This window comes from Meles meles, chromosome 10 (genome assembly GCF_922984935.1).
Source record: "Meles meles chromosome 10, mMelMel3.1 paternal haplotype, whole genome shotgun sequence".
Lineage (NCBI taxonomy): Eukaryota > Metazoa > Chordata > Mammalia > Carnivora > Mustelidae > Meles > Meles meles.
Genome location: NC_060075.1, coordinates 54,571,426 through 54,585,597, shown reverse-complemented (window position 1 = coordinate 54,585,597; position 14,172 = coordinate 54,571,426). Strand labels below are relative to the sequence as shown.

General features: G+C 38.4%; 1 protein-coding gene across 1 annotated transcript in view; it reads left to right on the top strand.

The window, feature by feature from the left end:
* The window catches only part of DNAH11 (dynein axonemal heavy chain 11), a 325,583-nt gene that overhangs the window by 38,164 nt on the left and 273,247 nt on the right, over positions 1-14,172 (top strand). Inside the window, exon 9 of the mRNA XM_046021406.1 lies at positions 13,275-13,391. Coding sequence (XP_045877362.1) covers positions 13,275-13,391 — 117 coding nt within the window. The remainder of the gene's footprint in view (positions 1-13,274; positions 13,392-14,172) is intronic.

The following is a 14,172-nucleotide window of genomic DNA, read 5'->3' as shown; positions in this document are numbered from 1 at the left end:
CTAGGAAGGGCTAGACAAAGAGAAGGAACAGAGCCTCCGGGGCTTGTGGGAGTGTACCAGACCTAGCATTTGTGTCACTGGACACACAGACTGTGAAGCTGAAGGTCTCAAAGAAATAATGGCTGAGAACTTGCTGACTTTGACGAGATAGAAAACTACAGATTCAAGAGGAAATAAGAACTCAAAGGTAAATCCAAGGGTCAACCCAGAGAATTCTATGCCAAGAGACTTAATTAAACTTTAGAAAACTGAAAGCAAAGAAATCTTCAAAGCAACAAGGAAAGTCTTGCCTAAGGGAAAAGATGATTTGAATGACAGGGAATTTCTAATCAGGAATCATGAGGGCCAGAAGGAAATGGCAAACTATTGGTCAAGCCCTGAAAGAAAAAATCCGTTAACTCAGAGTTCTCTATCCAGTGAAAAATACCCTTTAGGAATTAAGGACAAACCAAATTTTCAGAAGAACAAAAAACTAAGAGAATTTGTCATGAGGAGACTGACCCTAAGAGAAGAGCTGAAAGAAGTTCTCATGACAGAGAGGAAATGATAAAACAGGGAGCTTTGGGGCACCAGGAAGAACATGGTAAGGAAAAATATGGGTAAAAATAAGAGACTTTCCTTGTCCTCTTGAATTTTCTAAATTGTTTGACAGTGAAAGCAAAAATTAGAACACTGGTTTTAAGTGTATGTGCTGAAGATATTTAAGACCATTATATTTTAAAAGAGCATGAACAATCAAAATGGAGATAAGGTTTTTTCTGGTTTTGCCTATTAAAAAATTTGGTACGACATGTTTTACATTTTACTTTTGTGTCCATTTTTAATTGTCCAGTTAAATGGCATTAAGTATATTCACAGTGTTGTACAATCATCAGTATTATCCACTTGTAGAACTTTTTATCATCTCACATGAAAACTCTACCCGTTAAATGACCACTCTCCCTTGCCCCCTCCCCTCAGTCTCTGGTGATCTCTAGACTGCTTTCTGTCTCTGGACATATTTATTTTTTATATCTCATGTTAGTGGACTAATAAGATGTTTGTGTTTGGCTTGTTTCACTTAGCATAATGTCTTCAAGATTCATCCAGTTACAGCATGTGTTGAAGTTTCATTTTTTCAAGGCTAGATAATATATGTAAATGCTGAAATTCATTTATTGATGAACATTTGGGTTGTTTCTATCTTTTGCCTCTTGTGAATAATGGTGCTCTACACAATGGTATATAAGTATTTGTTAGTCCTTTCTCTTCTTTGGGGTATATACCTAGGATTAGAGGTGATTGATTATGGAGCTCGAGGGTGGCTCAGTTGGTTAAGTGTCGGACTCTCGCTTTTGGCTCAGGTCATGATCTCAGGGTCCTTAGGCTGAGCCCTGACTTGAGTGCTTAGTGGGGAGTCTGGTGAGATTCTCTTTCTCCCTCTATCACTCCCCCTCCACTTCCCCCATGCACTCTTACACACACTCTCTGTCTCTCAAGTAAATCTTTTTTAAAAAAATGCTCAGTCATGTGGTAATTTTATATTTAACTTTTTTCCCTAAAGATTTTATTTGAGAGAGTGAGAGTGTGAGCACAGATAGGGAGTAGAGGTAGAGGAAACAGGCAGGACTAGAGGAAGAGGAGGAGCAGACCCCCCCCCCCCCCCAGCAGGGATCCTAATGCGAGGCTAGATCCTGGGACCCTGGAATCATGACCTGAGCCAGAGGCAGGAGCGTAACCAACTTTGCCACCTAGGTGCTCCTATGTTTAACTTTTTGAGGAATTTCTAAACGTTTTTCCATAGTGGTCGAACATTTTTGCTTTTCCACCAGCAGTGCAGAAAGATTCCAAGATTACCATGTCCTCACCAATACTTACTGATTTTCTCTCTTTTCTTCGCCATCCTAATGGCTATGAAGTGATAGCTCATTGTGGTTTGCTTTGCGTTTCCCTAATAACAAGTAATGTTGGTCTTTTTTTTTTTTTAAGTACCTATTGGCCATTTTTATATCTGTGAAGACATGTCTGTTCAAGTATTTTGCCTTTTTTTTTTTTTAAATTGGAGTCTTTGTTGTAGTTTTCTCTATATTTTGGACATTAATCCCTTCTTAGATATAAGATTTGCAAGTAGTTTCTCCCATTCTGTGCATTGTCTTTACACTTTCCTGATAGTGTTTTTTGATGCAATAAAGTTAACTTTGAAGTCACATTTATCCATTTTTTCTTTTGTTGTCTTTTACTTTTGATGTCATATCCAAGAAATGATGGCCAAATCCAATGTCATGAAGATTTTCTCCAGTATTTTCTTATAACAGTTTCATATTTTTAACTCTTACATTTAGGTCTTGATATACTTCAAGTTTATTTTTGTATATCTTGAAATACAAGATATAGGTGGCTCAGTCGATTTAATTTCTGCCTTTGGTTCAGGTCATGATCTCAGGGTCCTGGGATCAAGTCCCACATCAGGCTCTCTGCTTGCAGGAAGCCTTCTCTCTTCCCTACTTAAGCTCACTCTCTCTAAAGTAAAATCTTTAAAAAAAAATTTTTTTAATATCTGGTAAGGATCACTTTTATTGTTTGTCAGTAATGTATGGAAATGTAACTGATTTTTGCATGTTGATTTTGTATTCTATGACTTTGATGAATATATTACTGCTAAAAATTTTTTTGGAGGAGGGTTGCAGAATCTTTAAACTGTTAAGAGATCATTTCATTTCTCAATTTCCACCTTTGATAATTTTTTTTTTCTTACCTAATGTTTGCAGCTAGCACTTGTTATGTTGAGTAGAATTGGTAAAAGTGGGCATCCTATTCTGTTGTTGATCTTAAGGGAAAAGATTTTAAGGTTTGAACATTGAGTATGATATTACCTCTGCATTTTTGATAGATGGCCTTTATCATGTAGATGAAGTTTCCTTCCATTCTTAACTTTGTTGAGTGGTTTTTATCATAAAAGGGTTGAATTTTGTCATGTTTTTTTATGCATCAATTGAGATGATTGGGGTTTTTTTCTTACATTTTATTAATGTGGTGAACTACATTGATTTTCATTTGCCATCCGTGAATTCCAGGAATAAATCTACTTGGTCGTTGTGTGTAATTCCTTTAATATGCTGATGGATTCTGTTTGCTCATTTTTGGTGAGTGTGTTTGCATCATTACTTATGAGGAATACCAGTCTAGAGTTTCCTCTTCTTGTAGTATTTTTGTTTGGCTTTGCTATTAGGGAGATGTTTGCCTCACAGAATGAGTTAGGAGTATTTCCTCTTCTACAGTTTTTGGAAGATTTTAAGAAGGATTGTTTTCTTAATTTTTCTTACTGCTGGTTTGTTATTATAATATAGAAGTGCAGCAGATTTCTGAATATTAATTTGGTATCCTGGAATTTCACTGAATTCATTTATTCTAATAGTTTTTTGTTTTGTTTTGTTTTTTTGGTGGCATCCTAAGAGTTTTCTATATATAGTATCAGGTCATCTGCAATTACTGCCAGTTTCACTTCTTCCTTACCAATATGGATGCCTTTTATTTCTTTTTCATATCTGACTGCTGTGGTGAGGGCTTCCAGTACTATGTTGGATAATAGTGGTGAGAGTGGACATACTTGTTTTATTCCTAGTCTTAGAAGAAAAGCTTTCAGCATTTTACCTTTGAGAATGATGTTATCTGCAGGGTTGTCATATATACCCTTTATTAATGTGAGGTATGTTCCCTCTAAAAGGCTGAGTTATGGTCCCTCTAAACCTACTTTGTTGGCAGTTTTATCATGAATGGATGTTGGATTTTGTCAGATGCTTTTCCTATATCTATTGAGATGATGATAAAGTGATTTTTATCCTGCATTTTGTTGATGTATTCTTGATCATGGTGAGTCATCCTTTCAATGTGTTGTTGAATTTGGTTTGCTAATTTTTGCATCTATGTTCATCAAGGTTACTGGTCTGTTATTTTCTTTCTTTGTAGTGTCTTTGTCTGGTTTGGGTATCAGTATGCTGACCTCATAGAAAGAATTGAGAAGCATTTCTTCCTCTTAGATTTTTTTGGAATGGTAAGAAAAGAATAAGTATTAACTCTCCTTTAAATGTTTGGTAGGAAAAAAAAAAAAAGTGGTAGAATTCACCTGTGAAGGCCTGCTCCTGGATTTTTGTTTGGGTTTTTTTTTAGGTTTTTTAGTTACTGATGGATATTTGTTACTAGTAATTGGTCTGTTCAGATTTTACATTTCTTCCCTAGTCTTTGCAGATAGCATGTTTCTAGGAATCTTTCCATTTCTTCCAGGTTATCCACTTTGTTGGTGTATTGTTTTTCATAGTAGTCTCTTCTAATCCTGTGTATTTCTGAGCTTTTGGTTACTTTTCCTCTTTCACTTCTGATTTTATTTGAGTTTTCTTTTTTCCTTGGTGAGCCTGGCTAAAGGTTTCTAATTTTTGTTCATTGTTTCAAAGAACTACCTCTTAGATTGATTGATCTGATCTTTTTTCTTTTCTTTTTTTTTTTTTTTTTTAGTCTTTATTTTGTTTCTTTCCTCTCTAATCTTTATTTCCTGCTACGAACTTTGGGCTTTGTTCTTTTTTTTTCCACTTTCTTCAAGTGAAAGGGTAGATTGTTTGAGATTTCTCTGGTTTCTTAAGGTAAGCCTGTATTACTATAAATTTCCCTTTTAGGACTACTTTTCTTTGCATTGTCTTAAAGATCTTAAACCATTGTGTTTCCATTGAATTTGTCTTCAGGTATTTTTTAAATTTCCTCTTTGGTTTATTTATTGACACATTGGTTGTTGAATAGCACCTTTAGTCTCCATGTGTTTGTGATTTGCAGTTTTCTTGTAATTTCTAGTTTCATACTGTTGTCGTCAGTAAAGATGCTTGATAGGATTTCAGTCCTCTTAAATTTATAAAGACTAGTTTTGTGGCCCAATATGTAATCTATCCTGGAGAATGTTCTGTGTGCACTTGAAAAGAATGTGTATTTGGCTGTATTTGGATGGAATGTTCTATACATTTCTGTTAGGTCCATCTGGCTTACTGTATTGTTTAAAGCCACTGTTTACTGATTTTGTCTGGATGCTCTATCCATTGATGTGAGCAGGGTGTTAAAATCTTCAAATGTATTACTGTCAGTTTCCATTTATGTCAATATTGGCTTTATGTATTTCTATTTATATATGAAACATATTTAGGTACATAGATATTTATGATTGTTATATCCTCTTTCTGGATTGATTTCCTTTACCATTATGTAATGCCTTTATCTCTTATTAACAGTCGGTCATTACTATAAATGCTGTTTTGTCTGCTATAAGTATTGCTACCCCCAGCTTTTTTTTTTTTTTTTTCACTTCCATTTGCATGGAATATCTTTCCAGCCCTTCACTTGCAGTTTTATGTGTCTTTTGGTCTGAAGTGAGTCTCTCTCTCTCTCTTTTTTTTTAATATTTTATTTATTTATTTGACAAAGGGGGATCACAAGTAGGCAGAGAGGCAGGCGGAGTTGGGAAGTGGGGAAGAAGGCTCCCCGCCGAGCAGAGAGCCCGATGCAGGGCAAGATCCCAGGACCCTGAGATCATGACCTGAGCCGAAGGCAGAGGCTTAACCCACTGAGCCACCCAGGCGCCCTGAAGTGAGTTTCTTGTAAGCAGATTAGTCCCATTTTATTTTCCATTCAGTCACCCTATGTCTTTTGATGGGAGTATTTAGACCATTTACATTTAGAGTAGTTATTGATAGGTATGTAATTAGTACCATTTTAATTGTTCTTTGCTTGTTTTTTTACTTCTTTATTCTTTTGCTCTCTTCCCTGGTTATTTAATGACTTTCTTTAATGTTATGCTTTGGTTCCTTTCTGTAAGTTTTTTGTGTATCATACTTATTTGGTTTGTGATTGCCATGAGATTCATATTTTATGTCTTGTATATTGAGCAGTTTTTATTAAGTTGATGGTCAGTTAAATTTGGATTTTTATTCCCTACCAAATGTTTTATGTACATGATATTTTATTTTTTGTCTTTTATTCTTTGTATCCCTTAACTAAATTTTGTAGCTATAATTGATTTTACTTTTAATCTTCATGCTAGCTTTTTAAGTGATTGATCTACTACTTTTACTTCTGTTGTTTTTATTGGTAAAACTTTTTCTTTTCACAATTTTCCCTATTTCTGGTTTTGTCTTTCTTGATTAAATAAATCTTGTTAATTTTTTAAGGCTGATTTAGTGGTGATGAAAACTGCCTTTGTTTCTCTGGGAAACACTCTCCTTTAGTGTTGAGTGATAACTTTGTTGGGTTGAATATTCCTGGTTGTAGGTTTTTGCCTTTCATCTTGAATATTCTTGCCACTTTCTTCTGGTACAAAGTCTCTGCTGAAAAATTAGTTGATAGCTTTATAGATTTCTCTTGTACATTGTAATTTGTTTCCTCTTTCTGCTTTTAAGATTCTTTTGTCTCCTGATTTTTTCTCAGTCTCTTCATTTCTATGTATTAGTAGGTCAGTTATATTTCCTGGTCTTGAAGGTAGTGGTGCTATTTAGAAGGCATCCTGTCCCAGGTAGTCCAGGGATGTCCCCTGTGTGGGCTGTATGCACCCTTCTGTTGTAGCTGGACTGCAGCTGCAGCAGTTGTGCTGGTGGTTGCTGCTGGCCCCCAGCCCCACTGTCTGCAGTGACTGGCCATGACTACTGCCCTGCCTGTGAGCTGGTGGGCAGGGCTGGCCCCAGGTGTGGCTGGCTGAGAGGCCTGGCTCTAGCTACTGTAGACTTGCTGCTGGGTAGGATTAGCTCCTGGCACAGCTGGCAGAGAGGCTGGACTGTGTTCCCCCCTCCAGCACCCCCCTCCCCCCACTCTAGGAGCTTCTTGTAGGGGTGCCAGTCCTGGCCAGGACTGCCTGCCAGGTGTGTCAGGGGCAGGAGCTGCTTTGGAGGGATGCATGCCTAGGCAGGTGGGTCTGCAGGGGAATGCTGGGATGAAGTGGACAAGGCTAGCAGTGCAGATGGAGAGTGTCAGAACGGGCTCTAGCAAGCAGCCAGCCAGCTAGGCTGGAGGAGGGCAAGAAAAACGGCACCTACTAGCCATCCATTCTCTGAGAAAGCCCGTGTAGATCCCTGTCACTTCACATATCCTAAAGCAACTCAGTAAATCTCCTTCACTTAAGTACTCACAAATTGCTGCTCTATGCTGGGCCTTGGACAGAGTGGTACAACATGCTGGCCCTTTAAGAAAAGTCTCAGTATCCTGTAATACCCTGACTCTCCTGAAGTTAAGCCCTGTTAGAGCCTTGTATTTTGGGAACTGGTCTTTAGGTACATGTTCCCAAGACCTGGGTGCTTAATGTGTGGCTTGATCTCTTCCTTCCTAGGGGAGGACCTTCACACCTGTGATATCCTTCTCACTTGTGGGTTCCTACACCAGGGGTTTGGTTCCTGAAGTCCATCTCTGTCCCCCTTCTTCCCTTCACAGTGTGGCTCCTTTTTTGCCTATGGCCATGGGTGATCTGTTCTGTTAATCTTCAGGTCATTTTCAGAATGACTTGCCTTATATGTACCTGTTGTCTCTGTGTGTCATGGGAAGAGGTGAGCTCAGGATCCTTCTACTCTGCTGTCTTCCTAGAACTCTTGTGTCAACATAGTTTTCATTTCTTTTTCAATATCTTCATTGACCCATTGGTTATGGGAGGTAAGATTTTACTTGAACTGGTGAAAGATGATGACATTAGACATTAGATAACTAATGTACATATAATGTAAAAACATATCTGTGTTCTAGATATGTAATACTGTGAGCATTACAAAGAGATACATGTAAAACACCATAGATACATCAAATGTAAGTCTAAAAAAATTTCCAGAGAGCTGCAGAAAAAGGCAAGAAATGAAGAAAGACAACTGAAAAGAAAAAGGGGCAGAATTAAGCCTTAATGTAGCAATAACTACCTTAAAAGTAAATGGTCAAAATACACCAATACAAAGAGCTTGCCAGAGTGGATTAAAATATAAGACCCTACTGTATGCCTTTTTCCAGAAACTCCAAATATGTAGATTAAAAGTGAAAGGACAGGAAAAGGCATATCATGGAAGCATGAATTGAAATAAAGCAGTAATGGCTATATAAATATCAGATAAAGTAGATTTCATAGCAAGAAAAAATTAACATAGAGAGACATTATATAATGATAAAAGGGTCAATCCACCAAAGAGATCTAGCAGTCCTAAACGGGTATGCACCAAATAAGATAGCAATAAAATATGTGATTCAAAACTGACAGAACCAAAAAGAAAAATAGACAAATTCACAGCTCAAATTGGAGATTTCATTGCTCCCTTTGAGGAACTGAAAGAACAAGCAGATAGGAAATTAACAAGGATATGGAAGGGTTCAGTACCATCAACCAGGAGGATCTAATCAACATTTATAGAACATTCCATGCAACAATGACAGCATTCACATTGTTTTCAAATGCTCATGAAACATAGGCCATGATATGCCATATCCTGGGCCATAGACAACCTTAACAAATATAAAAGATGTGAAATGGTACAGAGTATGTTTTTTTGTTGACAGTGGAATAAAAAAGAAATCAATAATGGAAATGTAATAGGAAAATTTAAACTACTTAGAAACTGAAATGACATCTTTAAGTAGTGACTTGACTTTTTTTTTTTTTAACTTTTCCATGAGTCAAAAAAGTAGTCTCAAGGGAAATAAAATTTAAAGAAATTAATAAAAATGAAAATATAACATACCAAAATTTGTGGGAACAGCCAAAGTAGTTCTGAGAGGGAAATTGATAGCACTAAATAAGCATGTATTAAAAAAGGAAAGTCTCAAATTGGTAATCTGAGTTTCCACTCTAAGAACCTAGAGAAAAGAGGAACAAAATAGGCACAAAGCAACTAGAAAGAAAAAATATAGGGCAAAATCTATGAAATTTAAAACATGGAGAAAATTCACTGAAATTAAGAGTTAATTCTTTGAAAAATAAAGAAAAAAGTGAGAAGGCAGTTTACCATATCAGGAATAAAATGGGCTACCACTACATCCTCTGCAGACATTAAAAGAGTAATAGGAATATCAAAACAAGAAATGACCTCTAAACATGTAATTTGACACCTAGAAGAAATGGATCAATTCCTCAAAAACCAGAACTATCATAACTCATTCAATAAGAAATAGATAACTTTTTAAATTGTGATATAATATTGTATTAGTTTTGGTTGTGTACCAGTAGTGAGTTCACATAGGCATATATGGAGAAATGATTATCACAATTTTATTTTTTTTAATTATTTATTTATTTATTTATCTGACAGAGATCACAAGTTGGCAGAGAGGCAGGCAGAGAGAGAGAGGAGGAAGCAGGCTCCCTGCGGAGCAGAGAACCCGATGTGGGGCTCGATCCCAGGACCCTGGGATCATGACCTGAGCCGAAGTCAGAGGCTTAACTCACTGAGCCACCCAGGTGCCCCACAATTTTATTTAATACCCACTACCACACATAGTGATTTTTTTTTGTGATAAATGAAGTAGAAAATTTGAATAATACTTTAACTATTAAGGAAATTGGACTTATCATTTAAAAAAAATACTGTCTGAAAGGAAATGTCAAGACCCAGACTGTTTTACTTGAGAATTTCTCCAAGTATTTAAGTATTAACATCTTTTCTACATAGTGTCTTCCAGAAATGCCAGAGGAGGGAACACTTCCTAATTTGTCTTGTGAAGTGAGTAGTTACTGCCCCAGTACCCAAACCATAGAAAAAAATTTTAAAAAAAAGAAAAAAAGGAAAAGAAAAAAGAAAGGAAAAATACTATTTTCCCTCCTAAATAGAGACTTAAGAATTCTCAGAGTAGGGGCGCCTGGGTGGCTCAGTGGGTTAAGCCACTGCCTTCGGCTCAGGTCATGATCTCAGGGTCCTGGGATCGAGCCCCGCATCGGGCTCACTGCTCGGCAGGGAGCCTGCTTCCCTTCCTCTCTCTCTGTCTGCCTCTCTGTCTACTCGTGATCTCTCTCTGTCAAGTAAATAAATAAAATCTTTAAAAAAAAAAAAAGAATTCTCAGAGTATTAGTAAACAGAACTTAAAGTATTAGTAAACAGAATTCAGCAATATGGAACAAGGACACACTCTATATGCAACTGAGATTTATTCTAGGGATGTGAGACTGGTTTAATATTTGAGAACCCGCGTATTGACAGGTTAAAGAAGAGAAACATGATTGTGTTAACTGATGCATGAAGCACATTTTACCAAATGCAGTGCTCATTTCTGGTAAGAACTCTTGAGAAATAGAAACAGAGTAACCTCCTCAAGTTGCGTAAAGAACATCTACCAAAAGCCTGTAACACATGATACGTAATGGTGAAGGGTCTTCCTAAATCGCAAACCCATAGCATACCTCAGCTGCCCACTCAACGTCTGTGCTTAAATATTTGATAGACATCTCAAACTTGCAAAACTGAAACTCTGCCTGTACTCAAACCCCTTCCCTGTCTTCTCTCCGTCTCCTAAAATGGCACACCTAATGGGCTACATGGTGCACAGCCTTGGAGTCAGTCCTTCATGATCTTGTTCTTTTTCTCATGATAAACATCAAGTTCTGTCAGATAAACCCTGAAAATATATCCAGATCTCCTCTCTGACCGAATGACTGCATTTGCCCTGAAACTGCCTCCTCAGCCCCTTTCTGGGCTCTATCAGGCTCTGTGTTTCCCACAGCAGCACAAGCGCCATTCTGAAGCTAAGTCAAAGCAGCACATTTCTCTAGCTAAGACTCTTCAGTAAATTCCCACGTCACTAAAAAGGGCAATTTTAGAGTTGTCAGGGTGAATAAGAAAAAGATGTTTATAATGATCTTTGAGTAAAACCAGCATATCGTTGACGCTTTAATTAGTATTTATTGAGAAGCAGCTATATGCTCTAAGAACCCCATTAAATATTGATACTGTAACTCTGGAAACGAAACCTGTTCGTTGTACTCCCAGAGCTGGGAGCCCAGGGGACAATACAGTTACCCAGGGTGCTCAGTGCCAGGGTATCTGAAGTACAGGGTGCTGGGAGAGTATCTGTGAAGGGCCCCTTGCCAAAGGAGGTGCAAGGAAATTCAGAAAGTAACTGAAAGATACATAGAACTAAAAAGTAAATAGAAATTACGCAGGTGAAAAGTAGGTAGAAAGGGATTAGTGGGAAATTGTATCCTGCTGAGAGAGAGAGGATGTGACAAGGCAAGTGTGACAAGATCCTGGTGTGGAAAGGGGGGAAGGTGCTGGACTAGTTCAGGGCCTCAGTGCGGCCCAGATCACATAGGGTTTTGTAGAGTATGGTAGGAGTTTGAGACTTTATCTTAAAAAATAGGGATTATGAATTGGAGAATTAAAAATTAGGGTGCTGGGCTGCCTGGGTGGCTCTGTTGGTTAAGCATCTGCCTTTGGCTCAGGTCATGTGGGATTGAGCCTCACGTTGGACTCCCTGCTCAGCGGGGAGCCTGCTTCTCCCTTTCTCCCCTGCTCATGCTGATCTCTCATTTTCTCTCTCTCTCTCTCAATAAATAAATAAAATCTAAAAAAATTAGAGTGGCATAAGATTTATATTTTAGAAAGCTTATTTCAATGGTACTTTGAGGAATTATTCAGAGAGATAATAATAGAGACAAAGAAAGTAGTTGGAAAGTGGTTAGCAGAAATCCAGGTGAGTGGTGATGGTGATCTGGACGGAGTGACACCTGGAGACAGGAAGCGTAGTGGGTGTGTTCGTGAGGAGGTAAGAGAAGAGATGAATGGCTCTTGACCAGGAGAGAAGGGAGCAGAGGAGATGGCTGAGATTTCTGTTTGTGTGTCTTTAAAGAGCTGCTTTGTAGGGTAGATGACGAATTGAGGTTTGTGCAAGATGAGCTTGACTTCTCTGTGGGAAGGAAGGGGGAGAGGTGCCTTTGGCCGCTCTGAATTTGGGTTGGATGAGTAAACCGTTTGGAAGAGAGGAAGAGATAGTTGGGATAAAGATTTGCATTTCCCCCTTGCTGAGGTGTTAAACACTAACTGTTTAAGTAATATTTGAGCATCTTCAGTTGTGAGTTTCTTCTTGCCTTACCGAGAGGAGGGATAAGTTAGGCTTGTTACGACTTGTTGGGAGGTTGTGTTTACTTTTACATATCAGTGATGCTTGAATGAAGAGACTGTCTCTCATTCGGACCTGGAGACTTCCTCTTGATGCTAAATATAACATTGTGGTGTATGAGACACTGTGCCCTGGGACTTTGCCATTACACTCTGTTCTCAGGGCGTGTTCGAGTCCACACAAGGGGCAGCCCTTCGTAGCAACATCAAAACATTGAAACGGTCGCCAGGCTTTTAAATTCTGGTTCTGCCAGTTAACAATGTTGTGGCTGTGGGCAGATGACTTACCTGCTCTGAGTTCACCTTGTCACCTGTAAAATGGAAGCCATATGACCTACATCCCGCGTGGTTGTGCACATTGAGTTAACAATGTAAAGCATTTAGAACAGAAAACTGCATGTTCGCTGTCATCATTATGGCTGCTACTAACAGACGAGGCTTACTTGGCAAAGGGAACAGAGGATTTTATTCCACAAAATGTGTGGCGGGTGCTCTCCTGGTGGTTTGACTGGAAAGCCCAGAGTGTGTGTGTGTTTCTGGCACTTCTTCACCATGACCTGCCCTGTTGTGGAGATGGTGGTTACTCTCTCATGGTTTCGTTCTTTGTGTTGATGAGAGCTGCAAACCAACACATGGGGGAAAGGGAAGAGTGTGGTGTCTCATCTGTATCACTAGCCGATGCCTTCTTACAGACCTGTGATGCTACTTCTCACCTGAAGAAAGAGTGCCACTTGCTAGGTTTTCTGCTTCATGAAAAACAAAACAAAACATGTTCCTATTTAAACAGACACTGATGTTGTGATGAGAGTGTGGTGTGTTTTGTTTGTTTGCTTTGTTTTGTTTGGAAAAGGTTTGCTTTATCATTTATAATCAGAATGGAATGGGAGAAGGCAGAGTGCTGATGATGGGGTCTGAGCCAGTGAAAACACCCGAGGACACATGGACTCACAGGGCTCAAGGCTCCGTGCTCCTCTAAGGTTGCCATTTTGAACAGTTAGTCAGACAGAGCTCTCTCCCCATCTTCCCCGGAATCCTGCAATGAAACATGCATTGGGAGAGATCAGGTGGGGGAGGGAGGGAAGCCGTGCGGGGAAGGGTGAGACAAGAGGCGGGGAGAGGAGCATCTTGGCTCTGTGGTGGCTATTTTCAGTGTTGGGTACTTTGCCGTAAACTCTTTCACTTTGAATCTTACAGGAATTTGAAAGTGATTATGTTGTGTTTAAGTCCAAAACTGTGGATTTTGACAGAAGGCTTGGGATGATTCTCTGTGAAGCTTTCTTTAACTGCAATGGTTTAGAAGCTGCATTTAAGGTTAGTTCTGAAGAAGCTATCATTAAAAAATACTTTACTAATGAATAATTTCAACTGTTAGATGAAAGGAGTGGATACATTCCTTTCTGACCCAGGTAAACTATTAACTGGTCACATTCTGCTTGTATTCACCTCACCGAACTAAATTTTACACACTGCTCTAATGAATGATGTTTACTTAGGGACAAGGTCAATTTTAGGACTTTTAACTGTTGATATTTTCTCAGATTCAGTATTTTAGCTCTCGTTACCTTTAGAGCGAGTTTAGCATGGCCTATGAAATCCTAATTCAAAATTAAGCCACTGTGAAAAGAGAAAAATACCTGTTAATGCAAGATTTTCTCCATAGCATTGTTTACATGTGTTGGGTTCACCTGCCCAGTTCATTACTATGCCTGAAACAAATAATAATTTGTATAATACTTTCCATCAGGCATAAGACACCCTTGGTGATCAGACACACCATTATTTTGTATATAAATAAAATGCCCCAAAATGATGATTCAGTGATTATATAACATAGTCCACTTTCAGATGTTAAGACACAAAGAAATGTTGGACAGAGAATTGAAGAAATGCAGTACAGTATTCCTGTATTCTGAGTTGCATAAAAGGAAGGCATCTTCTTAGACGTCCCACATGGATAGCTTAGGATGTGGGGAAGAGGGACATCATGTGAAACTTGCTTATCAAAGAACTACAAGTAAGGCGAAGAACCAAATGATGTCCCAAAAGAGGAATGGAGACTTCTGTTTCCGAAGAAACACACCTAGGGGATCAT